The sequence below is a fragment of the Amphiura filiformis genome, chromosome 1 (assembly GCF_039555335.1).
Source record: "Amphiura filiformis chromosome 1, Afil_fr2py, whole genome shotgun sequence".
NCBI classification, from domain to species: Eukaryota; Metazoa; Echinodermata; class Ophiuroidea; order Amphilepidida; family Amphiuridae; genus Amphiura; species Amphiura filiformis.
The window spans coordinates 15,910,810-15,934,191 of NC_092628.1; the positions used below are offsets into that span (position 1 = coordinate 15,910,810).

General features: G+C 36.5%; 2 protein-coding genes across 2 annotated transcripts; both read left to right on the forward strand.

Moving 5' to 3' along the window:
- Positions 1-1,613: 1,613 nt before the first annotated feature.
- Positions 1,614-4,804, forward strand: LOC140165664 (glycoprotein hormone beta-5-like). Its single transcript, XM_072188963.1, has 2 exons — positions 1,614-2,114; positions 4,379-4,804. The coding sequence occupies exons 1-2, from the start codon at positions 1,857-1,859 to the stop codon at positions 4,568-4,570; spliced, it is 450 nt and encodes a 149-aa protein (XP_072045064.1). The 5' UTR covers positions 1,614-1,856; the 3' UTR covers positions 4,571-4,804.
- A 9,327-nt stretch (positions 4,805-14,131) lies between these two features.
- LOC140156197 (HHIP-like protein 2) lies at positions 14,132-19,149 on the forward strand. Its single transcript, XM_072179212.1, has 4 exons — positions 14,132-14,205; positions 15,973-16,488; positions 17,349-17,677; positions 19,127-19,149. Exons 1-4 carry the CDS (start codon positions 14,132-14,134, stop codon positions 19,147-19,149), a joined length of 942 nt encoding a protein of 313 aa, XP_072035313.1.
- Positions 19,150-23,382: the final 4,233 nt, after the last annotated feature.

Sequence of the window (23,382 nt, forward strand, 5' to 3'; positions counted from 1 at the left end):
AAAAGTGTTGGGCAAAGTCTACGTTGTAGCGGGTGAAAATTGCATAACTCTTTCAAAAAAAACTACTAGTTCCCCTGTAATTAAACTCTAATTAACAGCATACTTATTATTTTCTTAATTTTTTTGTCAATTTTCCGGCATAAATTGATCAACTAGAGCAATTGGCTCTATTTTTTTGAAAACTACATTCCTAACTTTGAGTTCCTGAAAGGTGGGAGGTGGGAGGAATATTAATTCGTAAGATAGTAAGCGTCTGGAAATATGTTCGTAAAATTGACGTGTCTTGTGTCAAAGTCACAATGGATAGACATTTATATTTACAGTCCCAGAACAACGCCAAATATGGATTAAAAGACCTTTGACCTTGGATGTACAACAGCATGTTATGATCTAATGGGAAACTGTGCACATCAACAAACACCATTTCTATCAAAAAGGCAACACCCGATATAATTTGAAACCACATAAATTACTAGAGTTGGTTCTTCTCTTGGATTTGGACCAAGCTTTAGAATATCGACTGTTGCGTTTTGAAATAAAACAAACCAGAAATGTATCACCCATTGTAAGAGATATGTTACATGTACCGAATACATGTACATACATTGGCTGACCTTGTGGATTTCCTGGCCCAGCCATGCTAACCACATAAGGAGATTATACGATTAACCTAGTGCAGCTATTGTCATAGCAGGGTATTATTATGTAATACTCCTGATCCATATTTGGCATTCTCTTGGACTGATTTATGTGTATTTCTCAGAACTTAGTACCTGTCCCATTGTTTATTACTAGATACTAGACACGTCAATTACATACGTACATATTTCCGGACGCCTACCCTCTTATGAATTACTCCCGCCTCCTACCTTTCAGAAACATCCCCTCATTTACATAATAATGGTGATAGTGTGATACCGACCGGTTCAACACCTGTATGCTTTACAAATTAATTTATGCTGAGGAGGATTTTGCATTAGTTTGGTTGTATGAACAGATGTATGATGTGATGTGATGTGATGTGATGTGATGTGATGTGATACGATATGATATGATATGATATGATGCGATATGATATGCTGTGACATGACATGATATGATATGATATGATATGATATGATATGATATGATATGATATGATATGATATGATATGATATGATATGATATGATACATAGTATAGAGCGAATAGCACCCATAAACTGGCCGATATATGCGGCTACTATGTAATGATTTTCTCCGGGGAAATTTCAGGGTATGAGGTGCTACATCAGAAAATATATATATACACAACAATACATTATCATGCATACATTTAAAATATATTTATTCGCCATAGATACCGCACACACTTGAATTAATTCAACTGTCTGGGAATCTAGAACAATTACGTTGATCAAAAAATGCTTCTGAAAATTAACTTGCACAAACAAACTCGGTATAAATTGATCAGACCACTGTCACCTTAAATTTCATACGGATTATAATTACGTCACAACTCTCGCGCACCAGACACACACATGAAGCCATCCTAACCGCCCTATCACAATCTTTCTATCCTCCGGGGCGCTCGATAAGCTACACGGTGGACGTTACGCAGTCTTTTCTCCTCTTTTTTCACTGCTCACATACGCGTATTCCATCAGGGCTCTTAATGGTAACAATCTAACACTGTTTTAACAAGGATGCATATCTTCTTAGCAAGGTAAAATTGGAATAGCGCGATAATTGTTCAGCAATAAATTCTTCTTTTATAAGACAAGATCGTACTTATCATCTGGATTTACAAACCGACTTTTGTTTGTTGACAGTGAATTTATTATAGCAAAACACGGCAGAACGAACAGATTTTCATAGATGAGAATGCCACAGCAAATTGTATTTGTAGAATGGCGTAGAACAACTGTATTATGTAGCGTGTTTTGCGTACTTATTGCTACCTGTATTTTCTCAGTAACGTCAGCAGCCAGAAGTGGTGGCAGTGGCGGAGGTGGGAGACCGAGTGCGTTAAACTGCAATGTAAGATGGTTTTTACAACATAATGCGGAAAAGGAAGGGTGCAGGACTCAGACAATTGGAACACACGCATGTTTTGGAAGATGTGATACGTACCAGGTAAGGCGGAAATGCATATCAAAAATACTAAGATAACAATGGGTGATATTTTTAATTATTCTTAATCCAATTTATGGCCATCTCACCAAAAACAAACATTGTAAGATTTTGTGTTATGTATCCATGTGTCTGCTTTTTGATAAAGAAGTGACTATGCGATGAACATTTTTCAGAATACTCTTTTATTAAGGACAAAAGTAAGCGAAATAGACTTTGAATTTGGCATATGACAATTAAATAAAAAGTTAAAAGTTACATTATTGTCGCTGTTGTGATCAACATCTAAACACGTTAAAGGCGACTTTGGGAAAAATAGAACAAACTGTGTAAGTGGTACAACATCATGTTTATTATGAGGAAACCTAAATGCGCATAAATCTGCATATTTACACTTTTTATACAGATATTTAGAGTAGATGATGATTCATATGAGTAGATGCTTCATTTAATATTCCCAATATGCAAATGAGGGTTGTGGTTACTGGCCAGGGTTAGGGTTAAGTTTATTGGGACATATTGGATGACGTAACTACCTTCATACAAGAGCCCAGACCGTGAATATTCACGATGTGACCTTTGGCCTCTCACGCACCTCTATGTTTTGCATTAACTGGCGCTATAGCAGTTCAGTTACGTTGCATTGACCTGAAACGGAAAGTGTACAACAATAGCATGTAGTAAGCCTTTAAGAGGAATATATACAAACACATAATGTATTACCATAATCATAATAATGGACACAACAAACACATCATCACCATTTCCTCGATATCTTGAACACGCACAACCCTGCACATTTCCTACCACACAAAAACGTTTCTTTCATTTTAATAACATTGTATCTTCCGGGGTCTTGTGCCAAGCCAAATTTTGGAGGCCTCCAAACTCACCATGAGGAAAGCATGTGCACTTAAGTGGCTGAGTTTTGGTTAACAAAAAGGGGGCATACTATAAGATCGACAGTGGCGGCGAAAGCATTACAATTTACGATTTTACTAGGTCATTAGCGCTGGATCATAGTAAATTTCAATTTTAGATCATTTAAGCCCCAAATTTTGCTTTGCTATGTAAAGGGCCATTGCGCGCGAAGCGCACAAACTTTTGCAATCATACCACATTTTGGACCAAAACAGGGTTTTTTCGTGATAAAAAGGAACATGCACAGGATTTTTGGGGTCCCGGGCCCATCTGGCCCCAGTGATAAATCCGGCCCTGTCGGCATTTAAGCACAGGGTACTTACACAATATGTGGGTAATGAAAAGGCTAATAAAGTACCAATACCCAAAATATGACGGCACAAGTTGCAGATGATGACGTCACTCAGTTAAAAGCACGTCACAGTGAAATTTAAAAGCTCTCGTTTCAACATACAACCAATCAAGTAGGAACAAGTTATTACAAAGAAGTATATTCTTTTCATTATGTTAAAGGCGTGATCGTTGTTTTCATCTTCCAAGGATATAAAGACTTCATTAACGATCGTTTGCACCGAATATAGTCACCCGCATTGACTTCCGCCAACAACACTATAAATAACTTTTAATTTAACATGTTTTTTGTATTATTTTTCACGTCTACATCAAACTGAAAGGTTCTATATTATGTAAAACATATACACGCATACCCTCCGCCCCCACATGTCAACTATACATCCCCACCCGGCCACGCCCACCCCCATTATACATCTGAACAAGTAAATTGACTGTTATCAATAATATACCTTACCATTTGTTATTTACGAGAACAATTAACATAGCCACGCACATCCTGCACCCACATACCCCTACACACACCCACACACCCCCACTCCCCGCACAAATGTGTGAAAATGCTCACATAAAATTTCACCTTAGGCGATTATTATAATAGATCTATCATTATATTGTAGCGTAATATTATGTAATAATGTATAGTTGGTATGTATTTTAACCTGATTTGACCAACTTTGAAATTTCATTTTGAATTTTCCGAGATTTTGCACCCACATACCCCTGCACCCCCACACACCCCGCACAAATGTGTGAAAATTCTCACATAGAATTCCCCCTTAGGCGATTACTATAATAGATATAACATTATATTGTGTAATAATGTATAGTTGGTATGTATTTAAACTAGATCTGACCAACTTTGAAATTTCATTTGGATTTTCCAAGACTTTGATACGTCTTGAGTGAGATATTAGGAGGTGAATGTATGTGAAATAATAATGTAATAATAATCACTTAATCACAGTCATTCTTTTGTTCCTTTCTCTGTCCAGGTGCCGATTCTAGAGCCTCCTTATAAGACCTCCAACCACGACATGTGTTCATATGGCGCCATGGAACTCAAATCAATAGAACTGGACGACTGTGATGTTGGAGTTAACCGGACATATTTTTACGTCAACGCCCTTAGCTGCCAATGTCGAGGTTGTAGGACTGAAAATACTCACTGCCTTGGTGTTCATTAAGTGTTATACACAGTTAGATTCCTCTTTATCGGGTACCTATTTGCTGTACTATTCGATATAATTATGGAGTTTTTCCAGTTGGTTATTATAATAGATACTTAAAAGATACTAGGGTGCAATACCCTTGTGTTACATATTTTTAGGTACCTATAATTGAGGATTGTAACTGTGTATTGTGCCATTTTATGCAGAATGTTATTATCATTTAGATCAATTATCAAGAGGGTACGGTCCATCTGTAGGTCTGATATGTCGCTAGTCCGAATACAAATACCGTAAACGTTCGCCTAATGGCGCTTTTGGATTCTTAGAAATGTGAGAGCGCCATCCCTGTAAAATCTCAACAGCATTAAGGATACGTGTATGTTATATTGAGCAACCTGGACATAATGCCTAGAAAAAATATCGTGACATGACCCAATACTTTAGGTCACTAGGTTAGTTGCTAGAGCAGCAAATGTTTTGGGGTTTCTTCAGGTATTCTTTCTTAAAGTGCCATTGGACTTAATTTGTAAATCGATTCATACGTTATAGTACCTCATTTTGGTAACTCTTTTATAACATTGTAATTTCTTCATATTTTTTAATATTCTTCAGTTCAAAATTACACCCTTCTATTGTTTGACCCGTTAGCTCAGTCGGTAGAGGGTGCGCCTTGAATGGTGAATGGTACTTGTTCGAATCTTGATTTCTGTCCCCACTTTTATGTGAAGAAGGGTCAAGAAATGTTTTTGGATTTTTTCCCCATTTTACGAACGAATATTGTGATTTTTTTTAAATTTAATTTTACTTTTCTTATTTTTTTTTAGATAAATAGGCACTGCGAACAAACGGCAACAAAAACAGCTGACAAAATTTGCTCCACCTGTTACCTATCAATGCGTGATATATTCCACTACATTTAACAGTTAAATGACCTTTGAAAAATAGAACGGCCTCAATGTTTCAAATTGTGTAACTACATTACTTTATTCATTTATGCATTATAAATGATCAGCTATTTTTTTTTTTCTTAAAAGGATCGAACCCAAGTAGATCAGACCATTGATCATATAACTATCAGACCACGAAGTAGTTACGTAACTCCGTGATGGTATCGGAACCAAGCACTGTTTGTATGGCGATCATTATGATCACGCTATGGTATGCCTTTTTGTGTACTGATTGTTTCGATCGTGGTTCATTACTTAAGCGCGTGATCCCGTTGACATAGTAACATTACGTAACTTCGATACCGGGCTTTGATACTGAATAGTTGTTGAGTGCACATAATATGGAAAGCCATTGGGGTATTGTGTGCCTTACAACATGTTCTCATTGTGTTGTGGAATCCTAGCCAGTATAGAGGGTATGCAATACGACGTCACTCATGACAGAGTCATCCTCATTTAAATAATATTCTGTCCTCCATAAGGTGCCACGGGGCAAATCGCATGATAATACATTAAAACAGGTGATATGTATGAATGGATGTGGAATCGATCTAGAGACCTGTCCCTCTGTCATCTTAAGCTATTTTAGAGCTGTCCTCCAACATGGCTGCCATCTCAATTGTCATACCGTTCCGGTTGGTTTATTGCATACACTCTATTCAATGATAGCTATAGAGGCCTTGTGTTTATCGATTGGCTCCAAACAAAGGATTTGAACCGGTTTCTTCCCCGTAATCATAGCGCAGTGCAGTCCATTCAATCAAATGTTGTCATCAACCTATTTGATCGTAGTGCATTTTGTTATGTGTGTGAGACGAACTGTCGCGGTAGATGCAATCATGCTTTTGTTGAATGCATTTGAGTAGTCCGCCATATTTACGGGATGATACGTCATATGCACAGCCTCTATTCAGTTGGTCGTTGTATGATTTTGTTCGTTCACTCATTCAAATTTTATTTATATCATTGACTGAGCCTATTATGATACATCCTCCGTGGAACAGTTTCAAACAAATTGGGGCAGAGGTTATCTTTTGAATCCTCTTAGGGCTATCATTTTTTTCGGAAGGGGGGTCCCAAATTTACAAAAAGTCTGCGTCAATAAAATTGCGCACTATTTCGGCAACAAAAATTTTATGATCCCAAACCCCAAAATTGTATTGAAATCAGTCTTTTTGAATAAAATAACACACTTTCTGTGGTCATCGTGTGACTCCCTACATTTTGGCCATAAAACATTTTATGACCCCTCCTATTATTCTTTCCAAGACTTTATGACCCCCGTATATTTGCCCCCCCCGATCTTTCGAATAAAATGATATACCTCTTATGACCACTGATGCATAGGCAAGGACACTTGCGCGAATTGAAAGACTTGTCGCAGGCGACAGTTAGTCTCACACACATAACAAATTCCTATACAATCAAATAGGTTCATTACAACATTTGATTGAGTTACTCTAAAATGAAACGATAACAACAAAGAATCATGAAAAAAGACACATATACAAGATAAAATTATAAAATTATATAAACAATGTTAAAGATAAAATCAAGAAAATAGAGAATAAAATTTCCTCAAATCAGAAAAAAAACATTGACAGACATCATAATCTGTCAGAAATTACTGCCTGAGATTCGAACCATCAATCTTCTCCACAAGTTCTCTTTATCCTCGCACTATAGTCTAATGCTCTGCTCACTGGGCCACAACGTATCAGATGAATGATTACCGCATTATCATGAACAAGTTTGTTCGATCTTGTTCATAATTGTATGTGTCGATAGGTTTCACCCTTTAACTACACGTACCCTTAATGATCAGTGATAATAGTCGGCTTTTACAGGGATGGCGCTCTCTCATTTCCATGAACTCCATAGCGCCATTAGGCGAACGTTTACGGTATTAAGATTATAATTCAAATTAAGATTGAGAATAAAAATTCTGATTAATTTGCCCCGAGTTACGCAACTTCTCTTTCTTGTTTTGCTTTCGGACTCGTAAACTGACATCTAACATTAATGTGATCTTGGTAATGAAAATTGAATTGTTCTAACTGGAGGTATTTCAGATTAACGCCATATCGAAATGACGTGGCGTACCCAATAAGGCGACAGCAGTAACTATAATTTTGTGTGTGTGTGTGCAGGTGTGGGCATTTGTCGAGGGTTTTCAAAGCGCCAATACCTGATTACTGTAAACCGTTCCTTTGTATAATGTAAAGCTAGTGCTTTACAAGATGCACCGGACAGCGAGAGTGGCAAAAACGTCTGTGTATTGTAGAAATACGTAAACATCGCCCTCGTTTTGGCAGAATGCAAAGGGACAGTTTGTAGTTAACGAGGATTCGTCATTATGGATAACCAAGATAACAAATAATCATTCGATGACGTTGTTGATTTTAAGTATAGCTGGGTTAAAAGGTATTGTTTTGGAGAGTAGTATAATTTCATCTTAACTTGCGATTTAATGTAGATATGAATCGGGGAATTAATGTAAATAAAATAACCGAGATTAAGAGTGTGTCTTTAAGGAAACCAATTTAATTACTCCGATATAGGGTCCACAACTTATAAGTTCCCCCCTAAATACTTTTTAAAATAAATCGAAAAATATTTAACGAAAGGCAAACATGTAAAAACGTATGGATAGCCTTATTTGTTTTACACATATGGACCAAATTATAGCGGCACACGTCATTGCGTTCAGTCACAATGGTTCATTATGTAAAAAAAGAGACCGACTTAAACAGTGTTAAAAGTTGCATCTCAGTTCATAGGAGTTAACTCTCAAACAATACAGTCAGCCAGGTCTATTCATGCGTTTGCTAAAGGAAACCTGACTGATATGGACTAAGGTGCAACTTTAAAAACGGCCTCTTTTCTTACACAATTACATTGTTACATTTGTTAAAATATTTTTAGACTTATTAAAAAAAATATTAGGGGACTTATACCTTGTGGACCCTATATTCTGTTATGGCGTATCAACTAGAACAATTATTAGGACAATCATTTCATATGTTAGAAAGGTGCTAGACATTTGCCGTCATTCAGATTATTCAATAATGCAATTGAAAATTAAGGGTACAAGTGTATTTGTATATTTGTCTTATTTTTTATTTTCCCTATCAAGCTTTTAGATTTTTCGATGACTTTAGGTTAACCTTGGTTGTTAGCATACAGGACCATTATGACAATGATTTGTATTCATATTTTAGATAACAATTTAAAAATATTTTTGCAGTGACGTGATTAATGGTTTCATAAACTGCCTTAGCTTATGATACACAACGTATGGCTGGCTTGAGTAATTGGATTGGTGTTTCCAAAATGGGCCATGGTAAAAAGGAGTAACAAAACATGAAATGTTTCATTAAAGCCATATTGTAACATTTGCTTAGTAAGCCCTAATTTTTTTTCAAAATTCAGCTTTGTACAAGATTGTAATGTAATTTAGTAATCTAACATACACTGAAGAATCAAGGTTTAAGGTGCTCTACGTCGTTTAATTATTCCGGTCGAAATATTTGTCCAGCGCGTACTCGATGCCTATAACACTGTACGTACACTGCGTGCGGAAGGTCATTACACATCAAAATGATCGAACTCAGTCACGATAGACAGAGTGACTCGCATTAGCGATTATGTGGGCTGGTATTAAATGGCGGTTATTCATTGATATTCCCGATGTGTTTAGGTCAAAATAAGTGGGGGAAATCTGACAGTGAAAAGTAACATTTTGTATAAAGAAATACAAATCTATTTTTATGGAAATGTTACAAAATGGCTATAAGTAAAAACGTGGCGCCGATTTCTCTGTAAATAATACAAATATTTTTCTTGATATTCTCACTCATTCTTTGCACTTAAGCACTTAATATTTTATAAGCACGATAGAGGCTTTTTAGTGCCGCTAAGAACTAGAAGCCACCTGTAGCAACCATGTGATAGTATCCGAAGTATTCGATCAATCATCAACGAGAAATAAAGGGTATAATTACTAAAAGTATAATAATAATAATAATAATAATAATAATAATAATAATAATTAAAAAATAAAATCAATAATCTTATAAATCCTGATTAGCTAGAACAGGGGCTACCCTTCAGCAAACACAAATCGTTTTACAGAAAACGATTAAATAGTAATAAAGGTTTAAATTGTTTAAACATGTTAAAAGGCGTTCAAAAACATTATTGCATGCTTGATGCAAACATCTAACATGTTATTTAAATGTTGCAAAAAATATTTTGCACAAATATTTTACAATAACATTTGGCAACATTATTGTTGTACTGTTTTTTCATATAAAACGTTTTCAAGACATTTTGTGACCTCATTTATAACACGTTTATAACTATTGAAAACGGTTTTTGTGTTTGCTGGTTATCTGCTTCTTTTAATCCTGGTAATATGAATTTTCTCAAAGAATCCTTAAAAACTTTATAAAATGTATATTTCTTTAATAATAATAATAATAATAATAATACGCACGTATAATACTAAAAAAACGTTATCCTTACACACCATCAGCATCACACCACTGGATAACTTTTGAGACAATAGGCTATTGATACCAAGGTTATTGCATCATTTTGAGCAATTTTACTTGTCGGGACAGATGATGGTGGATGCGATATCGCTATTTTTGACGTCGCCATTGGATTAACACATAATCATGAAATCTTCACAAACAATTCTAAATTTGTTATGTGGTGTCAAAGCAAAATTATCTTACTCTAAAACCGTTGGGGTTCTGCAAAGTACCCCACTGCAAGTATGTTAATTGTCCATTTATAATCGCTAACCGTGTATTGTGAATGGGGCTGTCAGCCCTGTATCTTCGCCAGCCTCGTACGTCCGTGTTGCGTGTCCTATGCCGCCTGTGTCGGGATTCACAATACGATGCGCCGCCAGCGATTGACTTTGTCAGTCCATTTTTGACCTCCATAGTCGAAATAGCCGTTCTCGTTACCGTTGGATTTACGCGAAAGTAGTGAGACACGCAGCACGTGTTCCTGTGATGTATTCGTATTACTTGGGCTTTGGATGTAGACTTTTTCCCAGTCTCACCTGAGCAACCGCTAGAGGCACATCGTATTCTGACAATATATTATGTCATTGTCTAGGATGCAATAAAGGTTGTCAGATTATCATAATCTTAGCCCAGATTGATCGGAACATCTATCCATCATGTATCCCACACGGTAGACACACCTGCTCATAAACAAGTAGCCATGCCATGTTGCCCAAGGGAAACATATGCCGTGATTGTGTTAAGTGACGTCACGATGCCAATCTCTATTGTAACTTCTGCATATAATAAAGCAGGGTAAAGGTCCCACAGGGTAGACACGTTTGTTCACAAATAGGTAGCCATGGCATGGTTCCCAGGTGTAACATGTGACGTGATTGTGTAACGTGACCAGTGACGTCACGCTGTCAACCTCTGTTATTATTTCTATTATTATAATAAGGCAGGGTAGAAGTCCAATTCAATGCATAATTATTGATAAGGCCATAGTATTTCTCAAAGCTGCAATGCGTTCGTTTTGCGGTGCACGATGCCTCTGAAAAATTGCCCAATTTAATTTTCCCCATTATTTTGTACAAAATGTGTAAATGTGTGTATTTTTTTTCATTGGAAGAATTGCGTGATAACACTTTAAATGAGTGGAAAAAACATTATTATGAGTATAAGAATGTCAAGTTTTGGAGAGAGGGGACCCGTATTCCGCATTTGATTTCAAAATCTTTGCAAGCTTTGAGAAATACTATTTGTTTCGGTCTTTCGGAAGGGGGGAGCTAAGACAAAACAGGGCTGATTAAGATTTATGTCAGTAGAGTGGTGCGCGCGACATTATTTTGTAAACCTGTTAAACGATAAAACAATGTAATTGAGAGACTGTGATTTTCGTACGGCAACGCCCGCTTCCACGCATACGCCAAGTTACCAGTTAATTGTATTCAAGATCACTAAAGTAACTTACTTTTATTGATGTTACTGTTGTATGCGTAGACGTTAGCGTTGGCGTAAGAAATTGCTTGTTAAGATTACAGGCTGTATCAAAATTATTGCTTATTGAAAATCCTGCCTCTTCCAAAAGCCAAATTGATACTCTTAAAATGAATTATGACTTGTTAAACTTTATTCTACACATTATTTTGGATCTTATGTTGAATTTTGATATGCCAGATTCATTTATTGTCAATGAAAACTGGGTACCAATCATTTTGATACAGCTTGTAAAGATGATTTATTTTAACATTCCAAATGTCCTGCCGTAAACACGGGAAACATAGATTGGACCGTTCGAGCCGTTTGATTCGCGGACGTGTGTGGTTCAAAAACAGATAGTACAACAACCGGCATTTTAAATAAATTAAGTTTACGATTACACGTATAAATATAATATATCTAGAAGAATTCGGATTAAATACTTTTTAACTACCTATTTTGGTTGAAAAATAATAATTTGTCTGCATTCTAAACGAGTCATTTACTAAACGTATCATAGACAGCTCAATACACCAGTATGGAAACGTTTGAAAATATCTAACATTTTTTTACAGAATAGCTGAAATGTAAGAAAGGAAGATTTAAAATTGCCAAGATTTTACAAATTAAATAAACGGTGATGTAGATTTAATTTTTGTTGACATGATATTGACGGGAAAAATTTGAAATTGTTGTATATAAAGAAAATCATGGCGAATGTTGGAGAAAAAATACCAAAAAAAAAATAATAGAAACAGACTGCTATATATGCTATATTGATGCTATATTGTATATTAAATACTGGAAATGTAAATTAAATGATGGCTCATGCAATGATTTGTAAACAGTTTTATTGCACAAGTGTGTGTTTCATTCATTTTATTATATAGATATACGAGGGGCAGTCAGTATGTTTTAAGAGTTGACTCGTGACGTCATATGTGGATCGTTTTCATGGCATTTCTCAATGATTACATAAACACTGTACCTTTGTCTTTCAAACAACACATGTAAAAATTATATCACACATATGATTACGTAACAGCATTAGCATAAAATCAATGGTCTTGAGTCACCTGGTGAAATTGAGTCGTTTTTGTTAAGGGAAATAAGAGGCTGAAATGAGGTATTGTTGTATTTTCTATATTTTCTCGGGAATTAAAGAATGGAGAATGCTGCCTTTTGGGACAGTAATAGAACACAAACTACCAGTTCATTAAACCATGTTTGTTGGGCTGTTAAGGTTTTGGTTTATTTAAAATGCGTGGTCAAATATGTCTTATTTTTGACAAAAACAAGGCTTTTCTTTCTTTAAAAATCTTCATATTGCCAAAAATAGCAAACATGGAAATTTAATTTTTTTTGCCAGTTCTGTTGACTAATCTCCAAACATTTAAACGGGAGTCTCCCTAGAAAATATTTGAATCCGTGATTAAAATATAACCGTTATTCTACCATTGTTACATTTATACAAAAAGTAGTGGTACAAAGAGAGAGCCATCGTTTGAATGAGAAATTTATTTTAAAAACTTTTCTTTTCATTTCAGTTTGAGATCATCCATAAAAATTCATATGAATATTTAAATTATAATTTTCATAGCATTTTGTAATATTTTAGGCCCTATTTACATGGAATTTTCCCAATTTTCGTGCATTTCCACCATGTTGTATCGGTCATCCCACCTACGCATGCGCAGATTGTTGTTTGATTTGCACCAGTTATCATCGCACTGAGTACCAGCTCTCACACGTGACCAGTCATTATATTTTAGTCTGTTTCATTTTGGAGATAATTGATGTAATTTGTAATAACTGCTTTTTCATATGCGCCATTTTTGCAGAATAATTTCGCTTCCATTCAAGCCCTAAAGATGTTGAAGTTTCCAGATGTCCTATTTCTATCAAAGTTTAATGGCAAGTCGCATATTTTACCAAATGCAAAATGAGGACCTGGTGTTTATTTCTACCCAAAACTAGCCATATGCACCTTGTACTTTTGCTGTTCTCGGACATTGTAAACACGTGTTTTTTCTGTAATTTAAAAGGCCCGCCTTTTTGCGTGATTTGGCAGTGTCCCTAGACTATTGATTTTATGCTAATGCTGTTAGGTAATCATGTGTATGATATAATTTTTACATGTGTTGTTTGAAAGACAAAGGTACAGTGTTTATGTAATCATTGAGAAATGCCATGAAAACAATCCACAAATGACGTCACGAGTCAACTCTTAAAACATACTGACTGCCCCTCGTAGTTTCGTTCTGGTTAGACTACTCTGCAGCCCGATCGCTTTTTCTTCTTTTAAATACTCAGTGCAATTATCAAGAGAGGGCTCCAACCGTTGACTTTCCTATGCTCATGATGCTCCAAAAACTGGCTAAAGAGGGCACTGTATAATGTACACCGTTATTTTTCATACCATGATGCTGATCAAGAGAGGACTCTGTTTATGTTACTCTAAGATTTGAGTTCACTTCTGTTTCGTTTCGTGGTACTTAAATGTCTCATTTAAGACAAACGACCCGTAAACCTAACCCCTAACCTCTAACCCCTAACCCTAATTAACATATGGTGATGTTTCTGTCTTAAATGAGCCATCTACCCGGTTTGAGGGGAGTGGTCACAACATGGGAGTGTTTGGTGAACAAAGAGCGATACTCAAATTTAACAGTAACAGTAAAGTGGACCCTCTCTTAAAGAAGTATTTCGTGATCCTATCATCCTCTATTTATGACATTTTCAGTAGATATCCACACAAAAAAACCTTATTCCCAAAATTTTAGTTGATTCCGATTTTGCGTTTGCGGATTATACATGATTATGTGTATTACACTGTTCCATAGACAATGTGTTGTAATTTCGTTCTGGTGTACCAGAACGTCAGAACGAAATTCCATTTCACAATATTTTTGCTAAACGAATAAGTCTGTAAGAATTTTTTTGCCACAGGTTTCCAGTGTACGAGTGGATATTCATACGTAGTGGTAGATAATGATTAAAGAGTTTAACTTCAACACTACACTATTTTTCGCTCACCTGGAACGTTTTCACTAGTTCGACTAGCGTTACATCGTAACATCCTGTGACGTCATCCTGTCAATCATATGACGTCATCAGTGAGAGATATCCCGATTGTAGGCAAGATATCATCACAGCATCACCATCTGCTGAAGACGCTAGTCGAACTAGTGAAAACGTTCCAGGTGAGCGAAAAATAGTGTAGTATTGAAGTTAAACTCTTTAATCAGGTTTCCAGTGGTATAAAGATCTCAACCTTTTTGAGAAATATGGTGTTTAGTGATTCTTCCCGCTTTATTGATCGCTCGCGTTTGCTCAGTAACCGGGGGCACGGTAGGAGCGCGGGTATCCTGCTAGTTTGGTTAAAAATGTGGCTTTTTGTTATGAAAATTGTGGATTCCTTGCCCTGTAATATACATAACTTATGTTACCAGTGTGTAGTTATTTTTTGAGAAAAATGCAAAATTAGTCACAAAGTTTATCAGGTGACGACCTTAAAGTACAGTTCATTAGATTTATAAAGTTTATGGAACGCGGGCATCCCGCTAGTTGTTATATTACATTGTTGTTGATATACGGTGTCCAATCGACGCAACTGGCGTAAAAAATTATCAAAATGCAATGCATGTTGTTAAATTTAACGACGTTAAAAAAGCACTGTAAAATAGAAAACCGTTTCAGTTTCATTGCATTGCATTTTTTTTTTTGGTATTTCCTGTCTATGGGACACAGTATAAATGTAAAGGAAAGCTGCAAGAACAACCATAATTATATAAATTTAGCTGATTTATCATATGAGCGGTACGACAACAAATATTACGTACCGAAATGAATCTGTAGATACAATTTATTTCTTCAAAAGAAACGGAGATGGCTATACCATGAATAGCCTACTTGAAGTAGTGACCGGTGAACACTTGGCAGTTTTATAAAGTCAACGTAAATAACGTAAGAGTGGAAATGGATGTGTTTAAAAAGATACTTGGTAAATGAAACGTTTTGTTGTTTTACAGTGCATTTTTAAAGTTGTCAAAAATACATTGCATTTAGCAGGCCTTCTATGGTTTGCTGACCCCGAGTGGTTAGTGAAGAAAAACAAGAACGGAACAAGCGAAGCGTGATTAAAATCTGCATGTACGTAACCTCGGTTGAAGTTCATATAGTCATTGTATTCCGCTTGGTATGGTATGGGAGAACAAATACAGCAATGCCGCTGAAGGTAATACATGTAATTTTAGTGTTTGTGTATAATAGTATGCTGTTGTCACGTTACTAGTATACTCCCGAGTATACTACGCCAAACTGATTTTAAAGCCAATCAATTATTGGAAGCCATCACTCAGTGATTATTATTTATCTAAACATTTTGACGATAGTTGCACGAAGAACCATGGATAGAATTGTTTTTCAATTGTTCACCATTTTACTCACCGTAATTCAATCTACGCAGACGCAAGAGATACCAGGATGCATATGTTTTGAGAATTTGCTTCCGGGTTACGAGATCAATTTTAGCCATTTCTGCAAACGACGGGACTCAAAGACTATTTATTGCAGAACAAATTGGTGTAGTGTACGTTTTTTTAAACGACAAGACTAAAATAGAGCAACCATTTCTTGATCTTCAAGATCATGTTCTTGTTGATCCTGACAGTGCCGATGAGCGCGGATTCTTAGGTTTAGCTTTTCATCCTCAACATTCACAAAATCGCAAGCTTTATGTCTATTACACTGTATCGAGCAAATCTGGCTTCAAAGTACGGATTTCAGAATTCACAACTTTAGCTGAAAATGGTAATAAAGTTGATGACAACAGTGAGCGTATAATTTTGGAAGTCGAAGAACCGGAAGCGAACCATAATGGAGGTCAATTATTGTTTGGCAAAGATAAATACTTGTATGCTTTCTTGGGAGACGGCGGAGGTGGTGGTGATCAACATGGAGAGATTGGAAATGGACAAAATCTGTAAGTTTCTTTTAACTGTTGTAACATCACTTGTGTTTATTTTGTTTTAGTCATTGGTTCTCTTTGCTAAAAAATAATGATTTCTCCATCAAGGATTGAAAATACACGAAGTTAAGATACAATTCCCTTTTTATTGCAACCAATTCTGTTTTACCATGTTGACAGCGTGAGTTTCTAAATGAATTAATTATCACTCTTTATGGGACGTCCACTTTACCAATTTGGCATATAACCAGGAGGGTAGTAGGGGTTAGTAGGTGACACAGATGAAGAATTTAGGCAGGAAAAACATCCTATGTGTCATTGGCCCCAAAGCAAAACCTCCTATTTAACATGTTGCCAGTTTTGTTTTAAACATGTTCAGGGGTCAAAATCACATGGGTTTTTCCTGCCCAACAAATTATTATTTAGTTACATCAAATGTGACAGTTGTTCAGTCCAGCCTTCCAGAAAGTGCCTTAAATATTACTTGTCAAATTTTTGACAGCTAGGTATGAAGGTCTTTTGATTGTCTTTGATACATTTCAGAACTTTCTACTGAGAGTTTCGTCTTCGGATTTAACAGTGAAAAATCCGGGTTTTTTTTCTAATATTTCTTATTGAACCTTTTTGAACCATTATTTGTCACACACTGTTCTCCTATGATGCCCGGGGTCATTGTTAACCACTGACTACGAGGTATTTGTAATCCATTGTACCTACAATTGTGGAAATTCAAATGCAGTAATGGAGAGGAGAGCAGATTTTTTTTTTCATTTGTCTTCACCGGAAATTGAACCGTGGTCCTCTCGTGTCAGAATTAGAGACTATAACCACTTCGCCACGGTCCTCTTTTGATCTATTGATTTATTATATTCCAGCACGACACTATTGGCCAAAGTTATTCGAATTGACATTGACAAACAAGATGGTAAAAAACAATACGCTATACCACCTGACAACCCATTCGTTAACGAAGATGAACTAGTCAAACGACATGAAATATATGCCTATGGTGCCCGTAACATGTGGCGCTGCTCTGTGGATAGAGCCGATATGGTATCTGGTAAAGATAGAGGGCGCATATTCTGTGGCGATGTTGGAGAGGATAAATTTGAAGAGGTGGATATTATTGTGAATGGAGGCAATTATGGCTGGAGAGGAAAAGAGGGTTACGACTGCTACGATGTCAAATTGTGTCACAATCTGGGTAAGTTTATGTTGTTTAACCACTTGAGTAACGTATGTAAACGGCTAACGCATCGTACACTGGTACATTGAAACATTCACACTAGCACATGAGATCATCATCTTTAACTCCAATGTACTTGTACCAGGCTAGCGGCACTCTGTACAAAAAAAAACAAAAACAAGACCTGTGGCACAGTCGCATCCCCTGCTTTGTATGTGTTTACCCAGGTCACGGTCTGTCTACGTGACAAACAGTCAGGGTCAGAGGACAGCGCAATCTGTCTGCTGCCAAGTCGTAATATATCTATCAGTCACCTTTTTGTACCGTTCGTAGAGCGTGACGTCTGCACAACAACAGCCTAATATGGGCATATTTTATTTTATTTATTTTATTTATTTATTTGAACGGACGCTTTTGAATCTGCGGCACTCGCCTAAATTGGCGGTGCGTTCATGTAAAAGACAAAAAAATACATTTAAAATATATTTCTCTAACATGACCTAAAATTACAGCTAGGTTAGATGTGCAGAAGGGGTCGCACTTTCGTATAAATATGAGTGAAGGCAAAGCATAGCTAGCTCATAGCTAGCCAACTCCCCGTGTTAATTGAATGGAGATTTGACCGAAATTATTTAGCTATATTGGTAACGGACCGCTCCGTTCTGAAGGATGCCACAAAAAAAACGGTACAAGCTACATTTAAACTATTCTATGAAATTCTAGAAAATATAGTTTTGTAACATGTCCTAAATTTTTAGCTAATTTAGGTGTTTGGAGAGGGTCGCACTTTTGTGTTTTAGGAAGGATATGAAAACGACAGATAACACCAAAAATATGAAGAATTATTTCCAAACCGTGTTAAGTCAACAATCATTATGTTGCTCATTTTCAAGAATGCTGGTGCACATACCATTGTTTCCTTCCGTTTCCTTTATAATCGGTTACCCAACTGAAGCTATAATACCAGCTTTATTGCGATATCGCACATTGAAAACAGACACATGTGCACAACCAGAGAAGATCCGATTTAATCAGTTGAGCTGTTTCAATGAGTGTTATCTTGGTTTAATAGCTTTTAATGGGGTTTAAGTCCTGCAAAGGTCGAGATGAATTCTACTGTAGACATGACTGCATCATGATAGACCGTGAAAATACGCAGTAATTGTGTAGCATTTTCGCCTGTCGCATTTCATGGAACAGTCGGCCCTCATTATCGGGTGATGCTGAGACTTTGACTGGTTGTACGCTCTCTGTGAAAAGTACGTAATTTTTCGCCATTTTCTGCTATTCCTTTTCTCCGTTCCGCACCAGATAAATTATTGGCCTTCCTTTTACGCACTATTAACAATCAAGGATCGTAGGGAATTTGACAGTGACGTCAGACGCGATAAAGTCTTTTTTTATCTCTGTCTTTCATTATATTCAAGTTTATAAGCTGTAAAAATAACTGATTTGTACTCTGAACAGCTCGTAATAGGCGGGACTCATAACATCGTGGATTGGCGTACACACAGCTGGGCGCAGCACCAACTCGAACTGCGCTTCGCGTATTACGTGACTGACACGCGCTTTTGTGAATTTACGCAAGCGTAAGTCGGACTTTATTGACTCGCGCAGTAACAAAACCCGAATAATTCTCGCCTATTGCGAACTGATCATAGTATATAACTATGATCCCATAATTCTGATTACCCAGCATGGATATCTCCTTACTTTAAAAAAGAACTGATGTTTTAATACAGGAGAAAATTAGTTATTTGGAAAAAGAAGTTTTTTGTAAGACCTTGATCTTGCCATTTTGTTTGCTCCGTATATGACGTATACGTTCTTCCATACCAATCTCTTGAGAGTTACAATAGTAATTGGAATAAATTGGGATTTACCATCACGCAATCAACGCTAATCGGTCTAAAATTAATATGATTATCAGTATTCCCCCATAGCCACGTGGGTGTGGTTTTGTCTGTTCGCGCTAAATTTCATTGGTTCGTGGGTATAGGATATGTAATATAAAAAATTCAGGGTTTCCCGCTATACAATACTATAGATCAACATGATTTGTACAGCTATCGGATTCGTCTCTCTGCCGAATTCATTTATCGCACTTAGGCGCGTCCAAATCTAAATTTCAATAACTACGTCGGTGAGTAAGATTTACCATTAATTTTTGGTGGAAATAAAAGATAACAATACACAAACTCAATTTGCTCAAAATTCTCGATTCGTCACTCTGCCGAATTCATAACGATATATGCACTAATAATTACACGAGAGCGGCACGCGACACTAGGCTAGGCACGCGACATATATACATTGGAATTGACGGCGTACGTGACGAATGTGACTTTTCACGAACTTGAACTTGAACTTTTCAACAACTGAAGGATATGCACAAATACTGTGAAGTCCATTCGCACTGAGAGAGAAGGTGTAACGTCATTGGTTACTTGATTGATTTCACTAACCACAAGTTTCAGCAAGTCAAAACAATGAATAGAGACACATGTAGCCGTAACCTGCATATAATTTATTAAAAATATTATGCCAATGTATGAATTATTCACAGTAAATATTATAGTGTGGTTTGGTTTTTATCAATAACTTGTAAGCGCAGAATACATACTTTATTTAAACAATATACTTTGCTTTTTTGTTGTCATGATAAAATAGACATATCCTGTCATAGTTTGGTTATACAAGCAAAGTTCTTCAGCATTAAAGGTGCACTCAGAGATCCGTCAATCCCAAACTACACTATTCCCTACGGCCTATGTCCAGGCATCATATTCGCGCAAAAAAAAATAAATAAAAAAAAAAAAAAAAAAAAAAAAAGTAATAAAAAAAAAAATAATAAAAATAAATAAATAAATAAATAAATAAATAAATAAATAAATAAATAAATAAATAAATAAATAAATAAATAAATAAATAAATAAATGAATGAATGAATGAATGAATGAATGAATGAATGAATGAATAAATAAATAAATGTAAAAATATAAATAAATAAATCAATAAATAAATAAATAAATAAATAAATAAATAAATAAATAAATAAATAAATAAATAAATAAATAAATAAATAAATAAACTGGGATTGCAGGGCAACCGATTTCAGATGACAATCTCGCGATTAGGGTAAACCCATGTTGGGTGACTTTTGAAGATTCCCCGCGACTTGTTGACAATTTCCTGTCCCTACATTATAGTGGTAAAACATTTGCTCTTGTAATAAAGTCTTTTCAAGACGTCAGAATATTGGTTGTTGAACAAATGTGAGCCACAAAAGTCAAGATTCAAGAGTTATGAGTGATTCATTTCTAAAGATCCAACTTGTACATCGAAAATTGCCCCATTTAAGTATTTCGTGATCCTAGCATTGCTCAGTAGATATCCACGAAAAAGGCTTATTACTAAAATCTCAGTTGATTCCAATTTTGCGTTTGCGAGTTATGCATGATTAGGGAGTGTTCAGAAATACTTTGGTGGGGGGGCAAAAAAGGGAGGGGGGGGGGCAAAAAAGGTTTGGACCTTAAAAGCGGGGGGACCAAAAGTTTTAGGTGGTAGGAAAGGGGGGCCAAAAAAGTTTTCCGCTTTAAAACCCAAAATTTTCTCGCGCTTCGCGCGCATTGAGACCCTTTATATCAATTTTAACATGGGCAAGTTTTAGTTTTCAGTGCTTTTATTTGAAAAAATGATGGCACTTAGTGTACACATATCTATTAATTAATGCAAAGATGATCAGCAACATGCAACATCTGGGTTGGTCTAACAATGGCACTTTTTATCATAGAATTTTATAACTCTTCAAATATGATTATGTACCGGTACCAATCTGATCAAAATACAACTAAATCAAGAAAATATTGCAAATACATTGGATTTTTTTTGCACATAAACTGCACACTTCAGTTTATATTTCTTATTGCAAAATTATTTTGTACACATAGGCCCATGGGTAGATTTACCATAGGGCAGAGTGGGCACAGGCCCATGTGCCACGGTCTTTGGGGGCCAAAACTGATACCTGTGTACATTTGTGTGAGCAAATTAATCTCATATTTGACCATTTTAGCTTTTTGCATATAATATAAATTAGTTCCAATTTTAAAAATATTTGACCATTCAAGCTTCAATATGCCCAAATTTTAGTATTTGTACTATCATAATAGCCACGGATCCAAATTATATGCTGATGTGCATATGAACCTCAAAATAAATCCTCTATTTCATTAATACCTGTAAAATCAGATAAACACCCTGATTTGGGACAAATCTAAATTAAGTATAAATGAAAATTTCCTTGTGCTTGTATTTCATGCGCAATTGCCCCACCCTGAATGTTTCAAACATTAACCTCCCTCAATGACACGTGACCCAGATACCACACCACTGGAAACAACACTATTAAGTATAATGTTTGTTATACGATAAGGGGGGGGGGGGGCAAAAAAGTTTTTTCTGTCAAAAGAGGGGGGGCAAAAAAGTTTAGCGGTCCATCGAGGGGGGTCAAAAGTTTTCGAGCGAAAAATTGGAGGAAGACCAGCCCCCCCACCAAAGTATTAATGAACACTCCCTTATGTGTATCAGTGGTGGGCCTACCATGCGCGTATTTTTTTGGGGGGGCTTTGGGGCGCCAGCCCCGGGTCAAAATGTAGGGGCAGCAAAAACGAAGGGCGGCAAAAACAGGGGCGGCAAAAACGAAGGGGCGGCAAAAACGAAGGGGCGGCAAAAACGAAGGGGCGCCAAAACGAATTAGCAAAGAAAAGGGCGCCAAAAATTGAAAAAGCATAACAAAATTTGAAAAACGGTTGCTTTTGGGACGCTAGCGCCTAAAATCCTTTTTTTTTCTTTTTTTTTGCTCTTCACTTTTTCAAACGACCGTGAAAAAAATTGGATCAACCTTTTCGGGCTGTTAAGGAAGGGGCGGGGTTGGGGCGGCCACGGTACGCCACTGCCTACACTGCTCCATCATGTCTATAGGCTAGTTTGGAAATTTCGTTCTGGTGTACTAGAACGAAATTCAAATTTGGCGATATTTTTGCAAAACGAATTTATCTGTATAACAAATGTTTGTACATAAACATGTAGGCCTAGCCAGAGGTTTTCAGTGGTATAAAAATCTCTACTTTTTTTTTAGAAAAGTGGGGGATGATGCAGTGGATCACGAAAAATATTATTGTTTTGGTTCTAGTCATGCTAAACTTCAGCCGTTCGCTGCTACCTGATAATATACAACATTCATTCACGTTCTGTAGTGTAGACATACATTTTTTCCCATTCACGTTCTGCACGTAATTCACGTTCTGCACGTAGACACGGGCACGTAAACCCGGGTACCGTGCACGTAAACAGTAAGTCAGTATATCATATGGAGCAGTACAACAAGCATGGGTACCAAACAGAGCAGTCATGATCATGATGATGGAAGGCCTATAGTGAGCATGTCGTCGGATACTAATACCCCACGAACGTCTTCCCAGTCGGCAGATACCTCAAAAGCGACTGTTATGGCTAGCGATGGGATATTACCAACGAACAATCCTTGGAAACTTAATGATTGGAACATTGACAGTGAAGAAGGGGATGCTAATGATGCATATCGTAAGGTTAAAGTTCAATATATGTACGGCATGTGGGACGATATTGAAGCAAACCTCGCCACTAGCAATAGGAAGTTGAAACAATGGACTTGGTGTGATAATTGTGCTAGGAGCTGTTTC